The 22057-nt window shown below is 54.7% G+C and overlaps 5 protein-coding genes across 5 annotated transcripts; 2 read left to right on the top strand and 3 right to left on the bottom strand.

The window, feature by feature from the left end:
• The first annotated feature begins 1769 nt into the window (after window positions 1-1769).
• Window positions 1770-4573, top strand: QBC33DRAFT_369421 (kinase-like domain-containing protein). The gene is made up of 2 exons (XM_060423979.1): window positions 1770-2052; window positions 2141-4573. Exons 1-2 carry the CDS (start codon window positions 1998-2000, stop codon window positions 4279-4281), a joined length of 2196 nt encoding a protein of 731 aa, XP_060285201.1. The 5' UTR covers window positions 1770-1997; the 3' UTR covers window positions 4282-4573.
• Window positions 4574-5427, top strand: QBC33DRAFT_369422 (uncharacterized protein). Its single transcript, XM_060423980.1, has 2 exons — window positions 4574-5266; window positions 5392-5427. The coding sequence occupies exon 1, from the start codon at window positions 4865-4867 to the stop codon at window positions 5264-5266; it is 402 nt and encodes a 133-aa protein (XP_060285200.1). The 5' UTR covers window positions 4574-4864; the 3' UTR covers window positions 5392-5427.
• An 823-nt stretch (window positions 5428-6250) lies between these two features.
• On the bottom strand, window positions 6251-10428 carry QBC33DRAFT_369399 (importin-beta domain-containing protein). The gene is made up of 10 exons (XM_060423978.1): window positions 10211-10428; window positions 9957-10035; window positions 9413-9879; window positions 9175-9359; window positions 7935-9121; window positions 7230-7864; window positions 7134-7176; window positions 6890-7071; window positions 6670-6787; window positions 6251-6595 (listed from the first exon to the last, which is right to left on the bottom strand). The coding sequence occupies exons 1-10, from the start codon at window positions 10298-10300 to the stop codon at window positions 6408-6410; spliced, it is 3174 nt and encodes a 1057-aa protein (XP_060285199.1). The 5' UTR covers window positions 10301-10428; the 3' UTR covers window positions 6251-6407.
• A 3129-nt stretch (window positions 10429-13557) lies between these two features.
• On the bottom strand, window positions 13558-15118 carry QBC33DRAFT_368874 (uncharacterized protein). The gene is made up of 3 exons (XM_060423977.1): window positions 15068-15118; window positions 13988-14871; window positions 13558-13915 (listed from the first exon to the last, which is right to left on the bottom strand). The coding sequence occupies exons 2-3, from the start codon at window positions 14824-14826 to the stop codon at window positions 13774-13776; spliced, it is 981 nt and encodes a 326-aa protein (XP_060285198.1). The 5' UTR covers window positions 14827-14871; window positions 15068-15118; the 3' UTR covers window positions 13558-13773.
• Window positions 15119-17416: 2298 nt separating this feature from the next.
• QBC33DRAFT_368417 (uncharacterized protein) lies at window positions 17417-20192 on the bottom strand. The gene is made up of 2 exons (XM_060423976.1): window positions 19603-20192; window positions 17417-19544 (listed from the first exon to the last, which is right to left on the bottom strand). The coding sequence occupies exons 1-2, from the start codon at window positions 19821-19823 to the stop codon at window positions 17747-17749; spliced, it is 2019 nt and encodes a 672-aa protein (XP_060285197.1). The 5' UTR covers window positions 19824-20192; the 3' UTR covers window positions 17417-17746.
• Between the last annotated feature and the right edge of the window lie 1865 nt (window positions 20193-22057).

The raw sequence follows: 22057 nt of genomic DNA, 5'->3' as shown, positions 1-22057 counted from the left end.
AGGGAGCTCGAGACTGAAGAATGAACAGGGGTGGCCCACACTACGTCTAACCTCTGGCGCGATTCGTAGGCTCGGCAAAGACGGGAACCAGGAATCCTGTTGACGCCAGGTCCGCGACTATCATTACACAAAGTGTGGATGCTGTCGGGTCTCGCGCGGCCTGTAGCAGGAATATGAACTCGATATGAATCTTATTACATACTTTGCAGCGTACTTACCTTGGTAGGTAGGTGCAGGAGATCGCGTCACATGACCAGCGGCGAGTCTTGGAATTGCTGGGCATGGCTTGGCCACCCGCTATCTGCTGTGCAATTCGTCACATATCACTCGTACACCAGCAAAGCATCGAAAAACGTAGGCAGATCAGGAGTAAGACAATGGTTGGCTCAGAAGGTTGCCTTTGATCCCTCAAAGCTTCCTCAGTAGCTTCCCCTTTCAAGAAGCAGAAAGGTTCAATGTAGGAAGGCAGGTTGAAGGCCCCGTGCCGACCGAACCGCCTGGCCCAATCACACTCATTGCTCTGTTGCTCTAGGCGCTATAATTAACTATCGGGCTTAGGGTCACAGACTGTGTGGGTGGTCAATTGGAGGGTGAGATGCCATCCACTGCGGATACAGTAGGAAATAATAGGTGACCAAAAATCACTCATTTCCCGAGACACACCGTAATCATTGTCATCCGGCAGGCAAACGTCCTTCTTTTGCGCCTCCGTTCGTCGTGCTTCGGGACCGTCTGTATCGAATGATCTTGGAAGTCGCCTGCCTCGACGTTGGCAAACTTACCTATCAAAACCGCCATTCTCTCCACGACACTTTCATCATCGCGCTTATGCGTACACGATGCAACGAGATATACCTAAGGTGGCTAGGCAGGTACTTGGTTGCTGGTTGCGGTTACAGCGGTGGGGAGGGCGCAAGTGTCGGGGGTTTGGAAGCGCGAAGACCGACCGACGCCCCCCCCCCCCCTCAATTCAACAACTGCGATAATTACCTATTCGATCCACCTTTTAAGCAGTAATCCAATCACCTGGTCCCAACGCCCCCCCTGGCGTGAATGTACCTGGCCTCGATCGGATTGTGGTGTGCTTGTAGGTACATGCTACTGCGTAGTATTTCTGGATTCGTTCATCGAGGCGCCAAGCAAATGTTGAATGTATCCACTCTCCTTGGTGGACCCCGCCTTCGTTAACTTACCCCTCGTCCATCGACAAGCCCATGCCCCCCAAAAAAGCCGCGGAGACCCTCAAATCCGGGGCACCTTTCTCCTCAACTCTGCTTTCGAAGGGATTTCTTTTCCAGAACACTGAGTTAATATCCTCATACTGCAATGAGTTTATAATTCGCACGCAGGCCCTCGGGCGACAGACTACTCCTTCGATTTCGCCCTGTCTCTTCTCTTTCCTCCTTACGAAGCATACCAGTCGTGCAAGACACAAGCGCAGATCACGCCCCGTTCTGCGCCATCAAGAGCGCCACCACTTCTCATCACTCCTGCTGGGCAGGGCAGGGCTAGGCTACGCAGACACCGAACCTACCACATAATTTCCTCACCGAAGGACACGAAGGTCAGCCTTGGCGACGAGGGATTGGCAGCTCATCATCGTGAATCCGTACTCGAGGCGAGAGTATATAAACAATTGGGTGCCCCGCCTGTCCGCTGAGCCTCGGTTTGTACTGTTTGTGCTGCCAAACGTCTGGTAGCAGTCGCCAAGCTCGCCTTGCTATCTTACAAACTGTGTGCAGTTTCGGAGAGAGGCCGTGGTGAAATCCATCCGGACGACACTGCACGTATATAAACGTATACGCTGTTGCAGCCCCTTTGGAGGAACCAACAAGGACTTGATTCCTTCTGATTGGTAATCCCTTCTTCTCGACTTTTCTTGGCCAACTTTTTTTTTTGGCCACGTCCAGTCGTCCACTCCGATTGCTCCGCCTGCTTGGCGTAGTGTGCACACCCACTTCCGGTCCCGGTGAAGCCGCTGGCCAAGATCCCCGACCATGGCAGTCTCAGTGGTGCTTGCTGCCACGACCATGCAGTCGCCGTCTTCTTTAGGTACATCCACCCACTTCCTTTTTTCATCCCAACCACATGTCTCTTTCTTCAAAGCAAACACCTGACTAAATGTGCGCCCGTGCTGCAGATACAAATCCTCAAGAGCGCAACGCCACATACAATTCCCATTGCCATTCCAATTCCCATTCCAATTCCAATTCCAACTCGAGCCCCTCGTCCTCACCCCGCCAATTTCCTACAGACCTCGGCAGCCCCATTCTTGAGGAGGGCGATGAGACGGATAGCGAGCCTCCAAATGAGCCAGTCACTCCTGTGAGCGGTCGCCAGTCTCAGGACTTTCAGAATCACGACATTTCCTCCGACGCGAACCACGAATCCCTCGCCTCCAAATCACTCCGCCCTGTCGTCAACCACCCCTCTCCTAAACCATCACTTATCCTCAATACCGCCGCCGCCTCGCCTGCAATAGCACCCGACGAATCCTCAAAGTCTCCCTCAAAGTCTCCCGGGACGCCCGCGATAGCCGATCCAGAATCGGGACAAGTTCCGCTTCAACGACGATCAACTCGTGGCTCGACTTCGAGTTTCAAGCGCACAATGTCTAGCCTCTTCCGGCGCTCAAATTCGCAATATGATAAGGCAGGATTCGCCCTGCCCGAGCCTGTTTGCAATGGCGCCTCCGAGAAGAAGGCACCAGCCCGCCGCTGGTCCATGAACAAGAGCTCAAATACAACTCGCTCCAACACACCCCCTTCGCCCTCCCCCAGTTCTTCTCTCGAGATGACGTCGAAGACGCGAGAACAGCCGTCGACCCTTGCGCCTCCGGTTCCCGACGAGTTTTTCAGTTCCAGGAAGAAGGACCGCGCATCAACCGGACTCAGCTTAAGATCTCGCGCTGTGAATTTTGTCACAGGCTCGGGCAGTCTCCATCCAGAATCGTCAAGACCTACCAGCTTCATGCGCCGCCGGGCGTCGAGCGCCGACTTCTCTCAACCACCGCCCCCGCATCGAGTCAACCCCGAGGACCCGATTCATGTGGACAGGGCTTTCTGGGGATTGCCTGCCGAGACTGGCACCGGTGTTAAGGCTCGCCGCATGAGTCTGTCCCTCCCCGACGATTTCAATGTCGATGTCATCGAGCTTGAAGACGAGTTCGAATTCCAGCACAAGTTCCTTGGTCGCCGCGGGAAGCAGATCGGCAAGGGTGCAACGTCCAAGGTCACGCTGATGGTCAGAAAGGGCAGTCCGACAGAATTATACGCCGTCAAGGAGTTCCGTGGCAAGTCGTCAAGAGAAACCCACGAGGAATACGAGAAGAAGGTGAAGTCGGAATACACCCTCGCCAAGTGTCTTCACCATCCCAACATAGTGGAGACGGTGCGCCTCTGCACGAACCGCGGCCGGTGGAACCACGTGATGGAGTACTGTTCGGAAGGTGATCTCTTTACTCTTGTGAACAAGAAGTATCTCAAGAATGATGATCGGGAGACGGACCGGAATTGCCTATTTAAGCAGCTGATCCAGGGCGTCAACTACCTCCACACCAACGGCATTGCCCACCGCGATATCAAGTTGGAGAACCTGCTCATCACCGAAGACAGCAGACTCAAGATTACCGACTTTGGCGTATCAGAAGTCTTCTCGGGAATCCATCCCGGCCTCAGAGAGGCGGGAGGTCAGGTCGGCAAGAACATGGGCGAGGTACGTCTCTGTTCGCCTGGTATCTGCGGCAGCGAGCCGTACATCGCCCCCGAGGTACTCAGCAAGGCGGGCGACTACGATCCTCGCCCACTTGATGTCTGGAGTTCGGCTATCGTGATGATTCACCTAATCTTCGGCGGTGCACTGTGGTTTAAGGCAGAAGCCACCCCGGGCAACGAGAACTACAGGGCCTTGGTGAAGGGATGGGTCAAATGGAATGCCCAGAACGACGACGGGGCCATCATCACCGAGCAGGACTACCCCAAGGTTTTGGCCTTTGATAGATGCGTCAAGCCTCCCGCACTGCGCCGAATCCTACTCCAAATGCTGAATCCCGACCCGGAAAAGCGCATCAGCATCTCGAGCGTCATCAACAACCGGTGGATCAAGAACATCGAGTGCTGTCAAGTTGAGAGCTACGAGGACCCCACCAAGATGATCGATGCGTCAAAGATGCAAACCCTCAACCGCGGTGGGCAGAAGAAGATCTTCTGCCACAACCATCTGCCCCCGAAAGAATTCGGCACTCATTCTCTTGGAAAGATGCCCGGTAGCGCAGGCTACTGATTTATCCACAACCCCTCCGAGTTCTATATATCGCCACGAACCCAATTTGGGCAACGACAGTTATATAAGCCGGCCGGACACTCACGTTTACCTTCCCCCCTAATCTTGCATATTTCTTCTTGATAATCTGGGTCCAATCACGCTGAACCGGAACGGGCGAATACATTCACATAGAGCGGCGTTCGGGGACCCCCCGGAATCATCAACACCTGCATTCTGGTTGTTTTATTTTTGGGTTTTCAACTTTGGCCTCTTTCCTTTTCCCCCTCTTATTTCCCCTCCCCGATCAGGCCATGCGGCTTGGGTGGGGGAGGGGTGTTGGGAGCACCACGAAACGGCCGGGAAACGCGAATACCATTCTGTTGGTTATTATCCATCTCTCGCCTGATTCCCTAATCGCATGGCGAAAGGACACGATGGAAGGTGGCTCACTGGGTAGGGCCGCCAGCGTACATTGGTATATATATCTTGTTGGTTTTTTTTTTTTTTGTCAAGTACACACAACAACACACACCATCACATTGACAGATCGTCATGTACAATCCTGTTGGAAGGAAAGGTCGGCGGGGGGAGGGTCATATGAATGGGTCGAGACTGGAAATTTGCGGTTCCCCAGTTTCTTGGGCTAGCTCTTGTCTCTGTACAGGGTTGCTGCATTTTCTATTCAGAGGAAAGAAACACACCCCAAAAAAAAGGCGAGGCGAAAGTGAAGGGGGAGAGAGTCTGCCCGAATCTAGTTGGATTTAGAAAATGCAATGACAATACAACGTTGCCTTTTCCGTCACCCCGCCTGGCTGGTCTTGCCTTTCACATGCATGCCCCCTTTCCCATCGTGAGTAGGTACAGTACCTGCAAGTTTCTCGAAGCCGTTTCCTCCCTTCCTTTTTCCCCTCTTCTTTCCTTCGTCCCCCCTTCTGCAGATTGCTCAGGACAAGGGTGCCAACGACCTCTTGACTGCATGATCCATCCAACACGTGGTTGGTAGGTAACTGGTCAGCTTATTACGCCCATGGGAATCATTAGATCGGTTGAACTCGGTGACTATTCCTGGCTATCGATCGATCGGTGACCCCGGCTGCCAAGAAACGTTTAGGGCAATGACTTATCTAGCTTGACCTCCTTCGAACTCGTCCCCCCTCCCTCAACAGCGTCCAATGCGTGGCCAAGCCTAAAGCACGCTCCTAGCAAATGGTGTACCGTGTAGATAGATAAAGACGCTTGGCGAGGGGAGGGTACAGTAGGGGAGGAAGATAAAAACAAGGGGAAGTGTATGGGAAAAAGGGGGGGTGGCAAAACAAGAGAGTTAAAGAGGACGGGCATCGCTCCCTCCGTCCGTGACCAATGGAACCGCGTCCCGGGCCCATGCATGCTGCCTACTTAAATCGAAGATGGGCCAGAATGAGGTGCTGGTTGGCATGATATGATATCTGCCCCCATCCCGCAAAGGGATGACGGCGCCCAGTCTTGAACTCGAGAGATGCAACTTAGTGACGAATCGATCCACCTAGCTAGCCACAGTTCCGCCAAGGCATTGTGACAGAAATCCGGGGAATGATGCTATTTATTGGCATTACGTAACCTGCGTTTTGTGGTTGTTTGCTCTTCTTCACGGTCCCCAAACGTCCAGCAGTGTTGTTCATCAGTTGATGATATTTCTCTTAATTCTTTGTTGGAGCAAGGGGTAACTGAGCAATGCTGTATAACAAACAGTTGCAGAAGCAGTAAAAAAGGGGAGGGCTTTCCTCCCTATAAACCCACGAACCCAGGGGGGTAGTAGTGCAAGGTGTGCATTTGCATGCTCCTTCTCGCGCATTCCATACCATGCAATACTTCTCAGCCACACAGACACACAGACACCACACACAGAGTGATATATAATATTCTCCTGCCTCCCACGACCCCACCGATAAAAAGTGCAACCCACAATGCCGGCTCCTACCTCCTTCGGCTCGTCGATACCGCTCCCTGATACACTTGTATCTAACCGGACATTCCTTCTTTATCTCGGCTAGGAAAACGACTACTCGGACGTAAGGCGCCTCCAGGGAGGTGGAGGGGCTTCTGCGGCTCCGCCAGATGGTTCCTCAACGATGTAAGTGACGCCGGAGGCGATTGCGGAGAAAATTCTAACTAGCACCGCCGTTCATTGCCTCGCCAGGGGTCGCACCCTGTTGGGCCGCGGCCGCTTGTTGCTGCTGGGCCATGACCAACTGGGCCTCGGCCTGGTTAAAGACGGCCTGGATGACGCTCTGCTCCTCTGCCGACAGGTGAGAGGCCAACGAGGCATAGAACTGCGGTTGTTCTTGTTGCATTTCTGTTTTACCTGTCAGATCTGGTCCCATGGACCTTCGCGCTGGAAACCAGCACGGGGAAGATACGGATACTCACTCATCAGCGAAGCCCTGAACAGCTGGTAGGGCTCGATCTTGTCCAAGGGCGACTCGAGGAGGACGCTATCCTCCCCTAGCTCATCGTCCGATTCCTGGGCGGCGCCAAACTTTTGTGCCTGAGTGTTCCCACTGTCAGCAAGCTTACAAACTGGAGGAGGGTGGTCCAAAAAGGTCGGAGTGGGCTGTAGTGTAGGTACGGGTAGGAAGGGGAACTTTACCTCCTCGTTAAGGAACTCCAAGTAGGCGGTGCTTTCGTCTTTGGCGTCGCTTGTCTCCTCCTCCTCGACATCATCTCCAGCTGTCCAGGTGGCCTCGTCATCACCCCATTCGTCATCTTCGTCATCGTAGCCGTACGTGCCAGAGTCAAACTGGAAGTCGTCCTTCAAGGCCACTTCGCGGTCTATATCCGAGTTAGCATACCCTCGCTCTCTCACACGGATATGTCATCGGATCACAGCTTACTCTTCAATGCGGCGGGCAGAGTCCTAAACAAGACGGTGATACCCTGCTATGTGTCAGCGAATGTTTGTTTGGTCGGAAGACGTCGGGCAGGCTTACCTGGAGTAGCCTAGGCCAGCCCACGGAGACGCTGGCAGGGACTTGGTCGGCATTGATTGCCAGAAGTGACACGATGGCGCCAATACACAGCTTCTTGTCATGGACCCGAGTAAACGAGTCCATGCTGCCGAACCACAGGCTGAAGAATTTGTTGGTCCAACCCTTGGTCTCCAAGATATGGAGGGTCAGGACGGGGTTGTAGTAAATCGCGTTGATGACCATCTCCATCAGGTGGATCTTGTACGACTTGACCTTGACGTCCTGAGTGCTGAGCACACCCATAGCCATGTTCACAAAGCCGTGCACGCAATTGTCGATGTGGCCGGGCAGGCTCAGCATCATGGCCTCGGCGAGCTTGCAAGCGCATATCCTGTCAACACCGCCGACCTTAGCGTCGGTGAACATATCGGAGACCATGGAGAACAGTGCCTCGATGTATTCTGGCTTCTGGATGAGATGCGGCACTCCAAATTGGACGAAGTTGTCCAAGGCTGGCAGCATGTCCTCAAGGTAGAGCTCCGCACCCGCCTTAAAGGTTGCGTGGATAAGCTCGAATGCCCGCCACATGGTGGGGGAGATGGACTTGGCAGAGAAAGTGCAGCTGTCGATGATCTCGAACACCTCATTGTACAAATCTGCGTTACTGGTCAGCTGCTGGAAGAGAAAAGGAAAGGAGTGCGGGTTGCATAAACCAAGGGTTCTTACCGTATAGTTTGTTCTCCAACGTCACTTGGATCACAGGCATCAGAACGCCTTCAATATGAAGGAGAACATCGGGGGTGCTCTCGAGCGTGAGGATTAGGGTGCCAATGGTCTGCAGGACGCCGAGGGCGGTTATGCTCTTGTCGTCCAAGAAGTCACCGTATTCGTCATCCCCATCTCGCTTCTCACTCTTCTCCAGCAGTTCTCGGACAATTCGCAAGTATGTGTCCCGCAGCTGCTCACTGAGAGCCACGGCAAATGGAGTGAGCTCGGCGGCGAAGACCTCCACAAAGTCCTCCATGACGTTTGCAAGAGCGTCGATGTCGGCTTCGTTGGCGAGCTTCAGGAGTTGTTGCATGATGGTTGGGATGTTTTGTTGCATGCTTGTCCTGATGACGTCGTGCCTGATCAGGGGCTGGAGAGCGAGGGCGGCGGTCACACGGACTGGCAAAGCCGGATCTGCCATGCAGTCGAGGATGTGTCGGTAGATGGTGAGAAGGTTGCCCTGCTCCTTGAAGTCCAAAAGCTCAAACTTCTCGACGGTATCACAAGCCCGGGCGCGTAGGAAGCCCTGCTGGCTTGTGAAGTCGGGGAAGACATATCGGACAATGAAGTACTCGACTTGGTCAGCAATAGGAGACTTCTTGCCGAGGATGACTGGGGCAAGAGTGCCAATCATGCGCAAGGCGCCCTCCTTTGCAATGTGGTTCTTCTTGTCGTCTGGGGCCTGCTCATACTGGTTGACCACCTCGTTGATGAACTTGAGGATCTCGAAGGTCTGCTTCTTCCGGTTCTTGGTCAAGGAGACGAGGAAGTTGGTCGCTGCCACGTCGGGGGCTGACACCTCCTCGTAGAAGTTGAGCTTCCGGTGTAGGTATTCTTCAGGCTCGTCCTCAAACTTCTCGATGTCTTCCTCAGAGAGACAGAGCACGGGGAAGATGAAGTGGGTGACCAGGTTGGTCAAATTGGACTTCAGGTGTGCCCACATGTCCTTCGGCCGCACACACTCGTCCAAGAAGACGATCGTGTAGGAAAGGCAGGGCTTGCTCAACCAGGCGGTCTTTGCTACCCACTTCTCTATCTCCTGGAGGTAGTGCTTCAGAATCTCGGGGGCGATCTGTGCGGAGAAGTCGGTTGCAAAGCGCATCTGGACCTCGCTGGACTTTTCTATGGCCTGGGGGTTCCCATGTCTGTTCGAGGTCAGCCTCGACGCCACAACATTGCGACACGCAGTTCGCCGTACCTTATGTAGAGACGGTTCAGGTTGAAGTAGGCCCATTTCTTCGCCTTCCACCAGTGATGTGCCTCCCGCTCAGCAGGGTCGTCGACCATGGCACAAGCGGGAATCGTTTTGGACACTGTCTGCAGGAAAATGGTGCACCAGGCAATGTTGGTAGGGCCTTGGCGGAGGAAATCCGGAAGCTCGAGCTGTGGCATTTCATTAGAGATTTGGGTGTGGTTGGTGGCGGGGTTCAGCATACCCATGTTGCGTGTTTGTACGACTTCAATGCGATGTGCAGCATCTCTCCGGCCTCATTGCTCTCTTGATTGACAAGCTCGTTGCATACCTCGAGCAGTCTGGGGAAGCACGCCTCTGCGATCTTATCGAAATGATTTCGGCTGTCCCCATCGCTGGCCTTGTAGCGGTATGAACGGCAGATGGCCAGGAGGCATTGAAGACCAGCGAGGACTGACGACGGGTCATTCGTATTCAGGAGCTGGACGGTGAAGTCGAGGAAGGTGGGCCACCGGTCGGGGAAGTCAAAATGCAGTATCCTCTGGAGGATGGGGATGAGCTGCTGGCGGACCAGGGTCCGGGAGGAGGCCAAGATGGGTAGGAGGCGGTCTCGAAACCGGGCCTTCTCATCTTCGGGGATGACGGATTCGTTGGGATACTGTTCCGACTGTTGCCAGCCGCGATTGACGCGGTTTTTTAGGTAGATGACAGCTACGACACGTGAGTGATGTGGCCGTGAGAAGGAAGGGGGAGGGGAATCGCGCGGGCGCGGGGTCTATGTTGCATACTGGAGAGCTGTAGATTGACGTCTTGGTCGGCCTGCAAGATATCGAGAAGGACGTCGGTGAAGCCAGGATGCCCTTCGGCCTGGTAGAGACAGTGGATCAGAGATTAGCAGATATCGAGGCAGCGGGCTGTGGTAAAAGCAAGCAGACAGAGGCAGGGCCAAGGGCGGAGGAGGTCAGGGTTATGCAAAGGCGGTGGACGCCAAAAGGCTGGGAGATGGTGTTTTGTTGTGGCCGTGATGCTGGAAAAAACATACTTGCTTGAGCTGGAGCTCAGCCCGCCTGCGAACATCGGCATCGGCATCAAGGGTAGCGGCGATGCAGCTTCGTACAGTGGCGGCATCCATCTTGGGCAGACACGAGAGTGAGGCAAGGTGGTGAATAGGATGTTGTCAAGAGGACGGCACGAAGCTTTAAAAAAAAATTCGGGGTGCTGGCCACTGAGTGGGCTGGGCCTGTTTACTGCCGCTTTCCAAATGGCGGGGCAAATGATGGGTTGTTAGGGAAGATGGCCCCAAGGAAGGGAGAAATGTGCGATACGTCGCGCCTGTGTGCCCGAAAATCCTGGTACCGTCGGTGGGGTAAAAAAATAAAAGCATGAAAAATGAAAAATAAAATAAAAAGAAAGGCTACTCGGATGGGCGCCTCTCGCTGCGGTACATCGATTCCGTACCTTTCCCTCTTTTGTGCGTCGAGTTCGATTGGGAAAGACAAAACTCAGCACACGAGCAAGGTGCCTAGCCTACCTACCCAAGTCGAGGAAGATTGCCACCACCGAAGTTACAGCAAGTCCCTCTCCCAAGTTGCCTAACCCAGGACAAACACCTACGTGGTCGGCAAGGGGAACCGAGGATATTACAACCTATATTACCTATCCTGTGCACACATCGAGACCAATGAGCACCGCTTCCCCAGGCAAGATGAAAGATGTTTGAGCTGTTTAGCCGTGTCTAGAACGGCAAAGGCGAGACGGAACCTGAACTGAAAGCTATGCCTTTCCCTCTGGCGGGTTCAAGGGACGGGAGTCATGGAAGCAGCGAGTCAGGATCCCGCGTGGCTTTTCAGCTAGCTGTACGACGTAAACTCAACCTCAATTATTCCAAGGACATCTCTGGTTTCGCACTCACAACTGTTGGCACTTGGCATGGAAGTCCCTGAAAATCATCCCTGCCCACAGCTTAGGTAATTAATTACAAGGGACCAATATTTCGACCGGGGACCCATATTTCTACGACAGACGTGGGAAGACGGACTCATCCAGCAGCGTTGTCAAAGGACCTCTCCCCAAGGAAGGATCCTGGGGTGAAGTAGAGTGACTCCGAAGTGGGTTGGGAAGAATCCGAGAAGTTGGACTAGGTACCTACACATGTTGTGTCAGAGCCATGCACACCTTCCACGTCAGAAACACACCGTTAACAATCCGAGCTAGAGGTAGACCGTGACATGTCATTTATTGAGCCTGTCTGTCGCGTGCAGAATGTCTCCCCTAATATTGGTGAGGCCATGGGTCGTAGCAATGGGACCAGAGCAACTAGATTCACAAGCCTGCCAAACGATTTTCACTCCGGGCTACAGTCACACACACATGGAGCCTCAAGGCTGGAAGGTCCAAAATGCCCTTGATATTTGTGCCCGGCCGGCAACTTCAAACGATATGATAAACCAAACTCCAGAGTACTCCCTGCCAACAACATAGTTAGACATCCCTTATAACTGCAGAACGAACAGGTAAATTTCTCCTGCGTGACGACAAAACATGTAGCATCGTCCAAGAATCCACCCGATCCCCAGCAAACCAGCTTCTCTGGTCTAACAAGAACGCCTCGCAGTCAACCACATAAACTCCCGACCTCTGCCACTCCAAAATGTGTCGGAAGCACTTCCCAAAGCCTGGCACCAAGATAAGAATGCCGACGGCGGACCTAGAATTTCAGTCGGTGTTAGCAGTTCCACCCCAGCCGCTACCACCATCTTGAGTTGCAGCAATCCATTGATCCGAGGCTCATTGGGCATGAAAGTAAAGCGAAGTGAAATTAATGGCAGAAAGAGACAACTGACCAAAACGTACCAGTCCATGACGGGGTGGGAACGTCGTTTGGGAGCGCTGAAGTTGCACCGATTGTCAAGGAATCCACTTTGACATCCTGGATGGTCAAGAGTAATCCCAGTCTGGCCACAAAACGGAAAGCACAAAGATCCTCGGATATATCATTGCCGACGACAGAAGCCAGATCGGATGCTTGGTCACTGGTAGAAATGATGAGGCAAGGGACAACGGGCCGAGTACCGGAGCCACCATGACGGCTGTGGGATCCATTGCCGACGAGTCCGACCGAGTAATGCGATGCGAAGTGCAAATGAAACGGAACACCGAGGCGTGATCAGTCGAGTGAAGACAACGAACGAACCGGAAGTTGAAGTTCAAGAACCATGCTACCGATTCATCATGGAAGCCAAGGAGGTCAAGTCCCGCTGGAGAGTTCCGTTGGCCTAGCCAAAAACCTCATAAACCTTACCATGCGCCAGAATGGGCGAGAAAAGGGTCATGTACTTTTGAGCTGCTATTTTCGTTTCCGGAATGCAAGCTCCCAATGCTAGGCTGGCTGGGGAAGCCAAGAGCCCGTGTGAGATCCAATCGTTCGCAGCTGGAGAGCTGGTGGCGTTCGAAGAAGCCAGATCCAGAGACATCCATTGCCAAATTTTAGGTGTCCGAGATGCATTAGCAAGCAGAAGTCCATTCCTGGGAATTATGGTGTGAATCCAAGGGAGAGAGCCAGTATCATCCGGGAATAGTAGTTCTTGAATCCAGGACTTCCGAGGACATGAATGTGTAAGATCCAGGCTTCCCAAGGGAGGACATTTGTGTCCAGACTGCGACGACTGTGGTATGTCCTTTTCTGTCGGTATTAGTTGGGCCGAGCTCGCTCACTTCGTGATTTGGGAACGCCATCGAAGTGCGGAGAGAGAAGGCTCTTCAGTTGTGGAAATCCTTTGCCAAGGGCTCATTAATATGTACACAATCCAGTACTCACCGTGCTGTCCGGACACCAGCCCTTGCCTGTTGGCCGGTAAGAGAGAAGGCAGTGCTCCTGGGGTAGCAAGTAGAAGGCTCTCATCTCCGGGACTCGCGAGAACAAGGGGACGTCAGGTGGTGAGGCAAGCCACGAGAGCGACGAGCCCTGATGGCCGGGTCCGGACAGCACGGGAGACGAAACATATCCATCATCGTTAGACCATATCCATCGAGTTTCGTTCTTTTCCCGTTCCAAGTCCAGTCCCGGTCCGTTGGTATCAGGCGGCCGCAGCATTGACAAATGCTCAAGGTAAGAAATTAAGGAAAGGAGGAAAAAGAAGCTAGCGCAAAAAAAGTGACCACGAGGGGCGCACATGGTAGTTCACACAAGATAGCTCGCCATCCTTCTATGCATATGCAGATGTCAACAGAGCCCTGGAGGGTATGTGGCAAGAAAGTCGACGGAGCGCGAGGAATCCGACGTCGTGTATGCGAGGCTCTCCGGAGAAAGACAATCCTGGAAAACGTGAAGAGCCAGTTGGAGCCGCCGGTAGGAAAGACGTTTCGGGTCATTCAGTAACAGAGGTGCACACTTGCAGCTCTAGAGGTATAGGCCAACCTCTTCTCCTGGTCTATCCATGGAACGAGAAAAAAAAAGCAAGAGAGGAAAACAGAAAGGAAACGTGCCGTGACGCCGATCTCCAGTCAAGGGTGGAACTCCAGGGGTCCGATGGTATGAACAAAAAAGCCCGGCGAAGAAGCAGTCACGACGTGGAATCCCCACGGCGACGAGAGCAATGGGCGTTATTAAGGGCGGGTCCTGTGGCGATGGGCATGCCTTTCTGCGGCGTGTCTGTCGTCCCGGTCTCCCCGGTCTCGCTCTCGATCCCTTTCCCTCTCACGGTGTCGGTCTTGGTCACGGTCACGGCGCGATGTAGTTGCTCCAATGCTGCTTGGGGTCTGAGCCTGGGTACTGACAGACGGAACGGAGGGGCGCGAGGGGGGTTGGGATGCATCATACTGTTGCTCTGGGACCGCACTGTACCCTGTTTGCGGTGGCTGGGTTCCTGCAGGGGAAGCTAAATAATCAGATGGAGCTGGAATGGAAGCTGCTGTTGCTGTGGAGAAGGACGCACCGCGGCCATAGAAGGTATCAATGGACTGAGGCTGGGCGAACGGCGAGACGGTCGCAGCACCACCAGCCGGTGCGTAGGAAGCATAGTCAGTGGCAGGGGGGTAGGAAGGCCCCGATGTCTGATACAAGGTCCTACTGGACAGAGAGGAAGTAGCCACGGGATCCTGTTGCCGGTACTGGGCACCTTGGACGTATTGGCCTGAATCCTGGGCAGGAGTCCGCTGGCCAAAGGGCTGCGGTACCATGGGGGCAGAACCAGCCGGCATGCCGGTGTACATGTCCGTGGGCTGTGGTCCCTGGGCATACTGCTGCTGCGGCGGCGCCGCAAACTGCGTGGCCTGTGGGAACGCGCCCGACGGCTCATAGCGCTGGCCGTGGCCGGCGTAAGAAGCGCCGGAATTCACTCCATTGTATCCTGAATTGCCAGTTCCAGGGTACCGGGCACCGGCACTGTTATAAGCAGTAGGGGGGTCAATAGCCATGGCATCGCCATAGGAAGGGTCCGTGGAGGAAGGTCCATAGTATTGGCGCTGCTGATGAGTCTCTGAGTTGCGGTACCCGTCGTTACCGCGTGACGGGGCTGCGGGAGAGTTAGAGCTTCTCACAAACACGGCGTTCGGATGGCTCGAGAGCATTGTACCTCCAGCGGTATTGCCCGAAGGGCGGCTAGCCGCTCGTCTTTCTTGGTCCCAGCGGGACGAATCGGCTTTGAGATCTTGGATCATGGCCTATTGTGCAAAAAAGCAGGCTGCTCAGTGACTGCGCGACTGCTGGTCGGAGGGGGGCGTCGCGCGCGCGGCGCCGGGTACTCACTGATGTTAGATTTCGGTATGCGGTGATGTAGTAGCCCTGCGTTACCCGTCCATCGGGATGCTACAAAACGATGAAGTGATGAGCATGCTTGACAGCGTAACCGGGGAGGGTGATTGATTGAAACGGCTGTTGGAGGTGAGGTTGACAACCTACCTCATAAGTGCCAGGCCGAACGAGTGCATCGTTGCCCAGGTATCGGCAGACATCTGCCGTGATGACTTCCCGGTCGATACCATCCCGTGGTACGAAATACTCGTTCTGTCGGGCAGAGCCCGGTGCTGAAGGCGGAGGGGGGTTTGCTCTATTCCGGCTGGAAGCCATGGTGTGAGGGTTGGGGTGGAAGACCAAAGACCGACGGAAGAGGAGGTAATATCCAAAAGGGGGAGGAACAGCGACGACGGTGACGAGAGGTGCAACCGAATGTCAGACCACGAGAAAGGGGACGAGGAGTTGGAGGGGGAAGGATTATGGGAGTTGACAAGAAGGGAGGCCGGTGTGGCAGGCAAAACAGGCGAAGAGATGATGAGGTTGGGAGGGAAGGCAGGATGATGGGCGAAGGTGGGTAGCGGGGGAAGAAAAGGACAGGCGTTGCTTCTGGTGGTGGGTCCAGGTGGGAGGGAGTTGTGGGGTTTGCGAATTGAGTTGCTGCTCGAGACTGGCTGGCTGTTAGGGCCCGAACGGGGAAATGGTGGCTGGCGGCGGCGGCAGAGGGTATTGTAGCGTGTTGGCTTTTTTCGCCTCCGTTGGGCATCCAGGGCAGCAAAAGGCAAAAGCAGCAGCGGGCTGGGCAGGGCTCAAATCAACCTAGGCACACCGTTGGCTGGCGGTGTCTTTTGGAGGTCGCCTGACGACCAAGAAAGATCCTTGTTCGTTTTGGTTTGGTGGCAAAGAAACGGAGGCTCGATCGTGTCGGTGCCTGGTTGCCTGGCCACTAACAAGCGCAGGTAGAACGGTACGGCGCGGTACGGCGCGGTACGGGAAATACGGGCAGTTTTTCTTGCGGGCGGGGATTGTCCTTGTCCTCTCCCGTCTGCTAGAATCGGCTTACGTCAGGTCCAATTCCGGTCAAACACAACTTGGGAGACAAAACACAAAAGTTGTCCTTGTGCTTGTGCGATGGGACGGTGGGTGGTGGGGAGAGCCCGGTTGACCTTCGTCTAGGAGGCTGTGACTACCAGACGGAGAGGCTAGCGACGCACAAGAGGCGGCTGGAGGCAGCAGATCAGAAGGATGTAAGTCAAGACTGATCTTCTTGCCTACTGTCTTCTTGGGAGCGACGCGTGAATGCGTGTTTAACTGAGGTAGAAATCACGTGGGCACCGCAAGCTGCGATGGAAGCTCCCACTTTCTTCTCAATCTTTCTCTCGCAACTCGACCACGATGACTGAGTCTAGGTACTTCGTAGTCTCGAGGCGAGTGAGGCTGACGTTGGAGCTGTCGGTGTCCGGCCTGATGAAAATGTGGCTCGTAATATATGACGGGACGTTTTTCTGGGTGGCACCGTTTTGAGAACTTCTCGCCGTCCACTCTCGGTGACCTCTTTGGGGAAGATGCGGGTTTCAAGTTTCAAGTGCTTCTCAACAACGTGCCGCGGAATCATTCGGAACAGGGGGAAAATGACAGAAGAGACAGTCGCAATCCATGAGGTCTTGTATATTTATATAGTACGAGTATATCGACATTGATCACCCATCCCCTGGGATGGCACAAGACGACGTGGATCCGATATGCGCTTACTGTTCACTTGAGGCCCATATGGGTTGCGAAAATTGCCCGTGAATTAAGACAAGGCTCTCTCTTCGAGGTTGGTCGATGACAAGAGTGACATGTCGCGCTGGCCCTGCAAAACGTAAAGCGATTGGATATAGCGTTGTCTTCGGCACTCCACGATTCCTCAAGGCGGGACCTCGAGCCACAGAACCCCTGTGACGTGGTTCCTGCCTGTATTACTTCGTACCTACTGCACTGCGTCCGGCTACCTTAGTTTGGCTCGCTTGACCAGCCAGCTTCTTTTGATGCGTCAAGATCCAGACTGTGCCATTTGACAGGTCCGTCGGGTATCAATGCGTCCAGAGCCCAACCCTGGTTGCATGGGACGTTCCCACGGACGGATGTACCCATTTTATCCCAGCCAATCACCATCGCTTCGTTCCAAGGAAGAATGACGACCATTTCCCAACAGGCAACCAGCGGCCTCAACGCCACTCGGGAACTCTGTCCCTGTCTTTTAGGGGGCGAGATATCCCCATCAGTTTCCCACCGTATTTTGGCGCTACCTGAGATGGATGTCCAGCAAGCTCAGCGCAGTCGTGATTGGTCTCCCAACCCAAAAGAGTCTGCCCTAACCCTTCATCCCCAAAGGAGAGGACCGGATAAGGAAGGCACGAGACTGGAAAGGGAGAGAAGATTACGCTCCCTTCTTTGGCGCTTGAGTAGGCCAAAATCCCCGCGATCCCCGACACATACAGGCATGCTTAACAGCCGACTCGGCTGTACAGCAGCGATGCAGGGCAATGTCAGGATGTTTGATGCCTCTCGGAAGCAGTTTGGAGCATCCGCGAGCGAGGAAGGGCTTGCAGACCGATGTTTTGGACCCACAAACAATGGCTCCGTTCCGTCCCAGAACCTCGCCCACCGCCGACTCCTTCCGAAAGGCAACATGCACCATTCCTCTTTCATCGTCCAAGGCCAATGCATTGCCCTTCCTGGCTGCCAGTCGGTGCCTGTGAGACCATGTCTGTGCAATATGCCGCCTCACCCTCCTGCAGGGGGGAGAATACCTGACGCGATATGGGTGGAAGGCTGGGTGACATGGCGTTTAGCCAAGCTCACTCAACTGAACTTCAGTTTGCTTTGTCCCGGCTCCATCTTCTTTGATTTCCCCGATCGCTTGGATGATGCAGCTGCATCTCTCTGCGTGCTGCGTGAGATAAGTGCAGTGGTCGCCGCGGGGTTGGCAAATACCTGTCTGACACGTTCTTCTTCCTCCTGGAGCTCTTTGGCGAGGTGCCAATCCTGGTGGCTCTGCCTGTCCTGCGCAGTCTCGAGTCGGGCGTCGCAACGAGGACACACGTAATCGCTGATTACAATCTGCTCGCCATTGGATGGGAATTCCTGTCGCACGTTGGATATGACAGGTGGCTCGTCCTGGTGGTGCCCCATGTCCGACCCAAGACCGGTTTCTGGCTTGCCAGGTAGGCTGTAGTCAGAAGCCATCAGGCCGACATCATCGGCGCCCAACTGAGGGCCGCTTCCATGCGAGACATGTGCTCGCGGGAAGAACCGGTGGATCCCCCCCTCGTCCGCCCGTCGTCGCTTTATGGCTAACGGTTGAGTCGCGGCAGCCCCTGACGTTTCCCCGAGACTGGGCTTGAGAGCCTGAGCATTGTCTCCCTTGACCAAGAACCCCCCGATCCCCATGTTTCCCGTAATGCTGTCCTCGAAGCCCCCGATGCTGAGGCTGAGGTTTGCGCATGGCCAGACGTGGCCGTCCCGCGCGATCTGGGTCAGAAGAGATTTGGCATAATCAAACAATACGCCCTCGTCCAACGCCTTCCCCTGCGGGATGGGACCCTGGCGCGAGCGAGTCTGTCCACCATGCCGGTGGTGAAGGTTGAGGGTCCTCGGCCGCCGCTTGTTCTCCAGAACGCCTTCCTCCACCAATCGGGAGTATATATCGGCCACAAATACCCGCAGCCACCTGATACCCTGTTCGAGAGTATTGATGCCGGGGTTAAAGGACTTGGCCGAGAGCATCGACTTGATCTGCGTGCGCGGGTTTACCTCGCTTGAGTCAAGCCCCCGAATTGTATTGTAGACCCAGACTCCCGTGTCGTCCCCGAGCCTCAGCTTCAGCTGCTCGACAGACACGGTCAGCAAGTCATTAACAGTGTCGGTGTTGAACACATGGGCGACCTGGTCGCCAAGCTTGCCGCCTAGATTGCGAATCTTGGTGAACTTGAACCCCGACATGAAATGCCGAATGGCCCGATTCCGTATCACCGTCTGCTGGTTCGGTTTCTTGTAGCCCGAGCCCAATTTGCTGACCATCTTGTTATTCGCTATGCCGGCGGAGCTCGTATATTTTAGCTTCTGCCTGATTGCCGCCCTCACGCCCCGAACGATCTCCGAGCCGATTAGAATGGCCACGTCGTCCCAATCGGGGTCACTTGTCTCGGTCTCTTCGTGGTCGAGGTCCACCAATGCGTCCGCCGCCCAGTCAAGAGCACAGGTAGGCGGCATAGGGAGCCTCTCGCTTGGATCAGCTTGAGGGGGCGCCTTTGCCAGTTCTGGAAACCTCTCCAGCATGATGGAGTGGACATGGGCAGATAGATCGAGGAAGACCTCGTCTATGCTCGCCTTCTCGACCTTCTGCAGGTTGGCCGGGAGGTGCTCCTTGATGACGGCTATAATCCTTCTGGATTCCAGCCTGTAGGGGTCCAACGACACCTTGTGGGTCGCCATGTTGGCCGCGGCGTCCGGGTGGTAAGCCCATTTCTCCTCGCCCTCCCGCCAAGTAGCCACGTGTTGGGTGATCAGGGTTGGGCACAGTTTCTTTGCCTCCACCGCAGTACAATGGCGGCCAACCCCAAATGGACGGGCTGCGTAGTTGACGGCTATTAAGTTTTGCCTTCGCGGGGTCAGTAGATGTTCGGGCGTTAGACGGCAGGGCCAGAGTGAGGGAATACCATTGCTGCACAGCCAGGGGCTGGTCCTCGGCGACGCCGAGACGGACCACCTCACACTGGGCATAGAAGGCGTCAAGGTCAAGATGGGCGATGACCCTCAGAGGGCTGGACGTCGAGTAGGACGCTAGCTGCGAGAGGTGACGGTAGTTGAACCGAGACCGGCCAAAGCCAGCATTGCTGGCCGGGGACGACTCCCGGAAGGGTTGGGGAGAGGAGGACATTGGTGTTCAAGGCCGGGCAGTTTCATAACAGGCATGCCGGCCACCTCGCGATTCCCGGGGCCGTGTGCCGGGTATGGAGAGAGCAACTGATGTTTTCCGAAGGTCGCGGCCACCTGGCGCGGCTCAACGCGGTATGTTTTTCGGGCCGGCACACCGGGATTTAGTGGGGTATCGAGTGTGTAGTAAAAAAGGTAAGTTCGCTCGGGCATAGTACTAGAAATTCCCTCGCATTTCTATAGATTGCGACAGGAGAATATTCGAGAACGGCACCGGGGTTGTGGCCAATGAATCCCTGCTTTGGGCCGATCTCTTTGTGTTGCCGCGAAATCTGTGAGTAAGACCCATCGTCACCACGCTCCACGTTGGCCATCTGCACCAACTTCCTAGAGGCTAGGATAGGTTGAGCTGGAAGGCTTGAGGTGCAATCCGCCCAACATATTAGAGACGGTTCATTGCCCGCCCTCTGGTTTTCGGTTTCTACATAGGTCTCAGGGGCTCATTCCCATTTTGTTTGTCTCTGCCAGTATCGTTGATATGGCAGCTCTAAGCACCGTTCGCCCACGGATATATTCTCCCAGAAACCAAGGCCCAAGAGAAAGAAACGTCTTCCAAATGCCTGCTGGAACTAGTCCCGTCGGCACCACCCTGGGAAGCTTGTTGGTAAAGGAACCGTAAGGACGGCTCTAGACGACACGTGTGTTTTTTCCTGTTACTCGGGGACATTCAGCGTTCTTGACGATGTCTCTTCCGATGTCTCCCTTAAAGACGAAGGTTGGGGAGAGTGTTGAGAGCTCTCTGAGAGTGCCACGCCCCCAGTTCGAGGGATGGGGAGCCAGCTCAATGGCCTTATTAGCATTGTTGTCTCACCAGACCAGACTTATAGGCGGACCCGAAGACACACGGGCGATCGACTTGTTCATGACTTGCCTGCTCTATCTTCGTATTCGACGTAGGATTCCGGAGGGCGCTTTTCGGGCTTGCCGATGGACCAAGTATCAAGGGGACCTCGTTGACCGTTACCAACTAGGCTTGTAGTTTGGATGAATCCGTGATATCCCCGAACGAAACTATGAATCTTGTCGTATCTCGTTTCCCATCATGATGATGCACGACCAACGGGCGTGTGGGGGTATTGCTCCTGAGGTTTTCCTTATTCCTCCCTAGCTTCGTCGACAGGGATGGAGTTGTGGGCTCATATATTGGTATTGTTCGGTAGGTACTCGCCTCGTAACTGGGCATCGATCGACTCGTTCCCTCTCGGGGCGTAGGCAGTTCCCAGGGGTTAGGCAGCTTGCAAGTTCTTCACGACGTAGAACCCCCTCGCTGACATCGGGTCTTCGACATTCTCCTCCGCAGGACAACGGTCGAGTAGGGGGGAGCTATTCGGAGAGTCGTTAGGCCTCAGTCTATACGATGACCTTTTCGAGCAGCGTCGTCAGTGTCGTTCGAAAATGCACTTCTAAGCCCCCTCCACAACTTCCCCAGAGGATGGATCAGGGTGTGGGTCATGCATGCTCCCCGTTGGTACCGTAACCATGGGTTGGGTGTGGGTGCCGCGTGGCTGACGGCAACCCCTTGCTCGTAGCGTAGGATTCGAAGTGTTGATATCCGATATTGGGACAAAGGGGTTATGCACAGGGGCAGGACAAGGAGGCGGTCAGTCCTTCTCCTCTCTCTACGAATCAGAGGATACCTGGTCGGTGTAAGACGTAATGCAGTCCTCGGTGAGAGATCTTGGGGCCTGATGAGCGGTGTGGCGTTGCCACAGTGCAGCTCCTTCGACTGGAAGACCGCTCCCAATGATCAGAATTCGCACCCAACCGTGTCCTTATTGCTAAGGAAGCGGGCGAACAGTATGGCGAGGCTAATCATCTGCCCACGCTTCTGGGCTTTGAAGAGACATAATGTTGCACAATTATTATCCCAGAGGCTGACCCTGGCTCCCGTCGATTTCAAGGTAGCCGACCCAGTTAAAGCGCTAACGATGGCAGCAGGGTCGATTCGGGCTCCTATTGTTTCGGATCAGTGAAATGGAACCAGGTATTAGCCAGACGAAACCCTTCGTAAGGTCCAGAGAGGCACTGTCGCTATCCGGAGACAGCCTCCCCGACACCTGGAGCAGTCCTTATCCTCCAGCTGACACGACATCAGCCTTGCCCACCCGCCCATGGAGAGCCGCAGATTGCCGTAAATTATCATCCTCGCTTAGCACAGTAGGCAGGCGTACTCCCGGA

This window comes from Phialemonium atrogriseum (assembly GCF_030411735.1).
Source record: "Phialemonium atrogriseum strain 8032-3 unplaced genomic scaffold QBC33scaffold_8, whole genome shotgun sequence".
In the NCBI taxonomy this organism is placed as follows: domain Eukaryota; kingdom Fungi; phylum Ascomycota; class Sordariomycetes; order Cephalothecales; family Cephalothecaceae; genus Phialemonium; species Phialemonium atrogriseum.
Note: the sequence above shows the minus strand (reverse complement) of the source record. Positions and strands in the feature narration are given on the sequence as shown.

Excerpts from the sequence above, each read along its gene's own strand:
- QBC33DRAFT_369399 (XM_060423978.1), bottom strand. The coding sequence starts at position 10,300 with ATGGATGCCGCCACTGTACGAAGCTGCATCGCCGCTACCCTTGATGCC. Across the intron at positions 9,122-9,174 it reads CTGAACCGTCTCTACATAAG|ACATGGGAACCCCCAGGCCA; the intron begins GTACGGCGAACT and ends GACCTCGAACAG. Across the intron at positions 6,596-6,669 it reads GTTCAGGGCTTCGCTGATGA|AAATGCAACAAGAACAACCG; the intron begins GTGAGTATCCGT and ends CAGGTAAAACAG.
- QBC33DRAFT_368874 (XM_060423977.1), bottom strand. The coding sequence starts at position 14,826 with ATGATCCAAGATCTCAAAGCCGATTCGTCCCGCTGGGACCAAGAAAGA. Across the intron at positions 13,916-13,987 it reads AGTGCGGTCCCAGAGCAACA|CATTGGAGCAACTACATCGC; the intron begins GTATGATGCATC and ends GACCCCAAGCAG.
- QBC33DRAFT_369422 (XM_060423980.1), top strand. The coding sequence starts at position 4,865 with ATGGGTCGAGACTGGAAATTTGCGGTTCCCCAGTTTCTTGGGCTAGCT.
- QBC33DRAFT_369421 (XM_060423979.1), top strand. The coding sequence starts at position 1,998 with ATGGCAGTCTCAGTGGTGCTTGCTGCCACGACCATGCAGTCGCCGTCT. Across the intron at positions 2,053-2,140 it reads GCAGTCGCCGTCTTCTTTAG|ATACAAATCCTCAAGAGCGC; the intron begins GTACATCCACCC and ends CCCGTGCTGCAG.
- QBC33DRAFT_368417 (XM_060423976.1), bottom strand. The coding sequence starts at position 19,823 with ATGTCCTCCTCTCCCCAACCCTTCCGGGAGTCGTCCCCGGCCAGCAAT. Across the intron at positions 19,545-19,602 it reads CCCCTGGCTGTGCAGCAATG|GCAAAACTTAATAGCCGTCA; the intron begins GTATTCCCTCAC and ends GACCCCGCGAAG.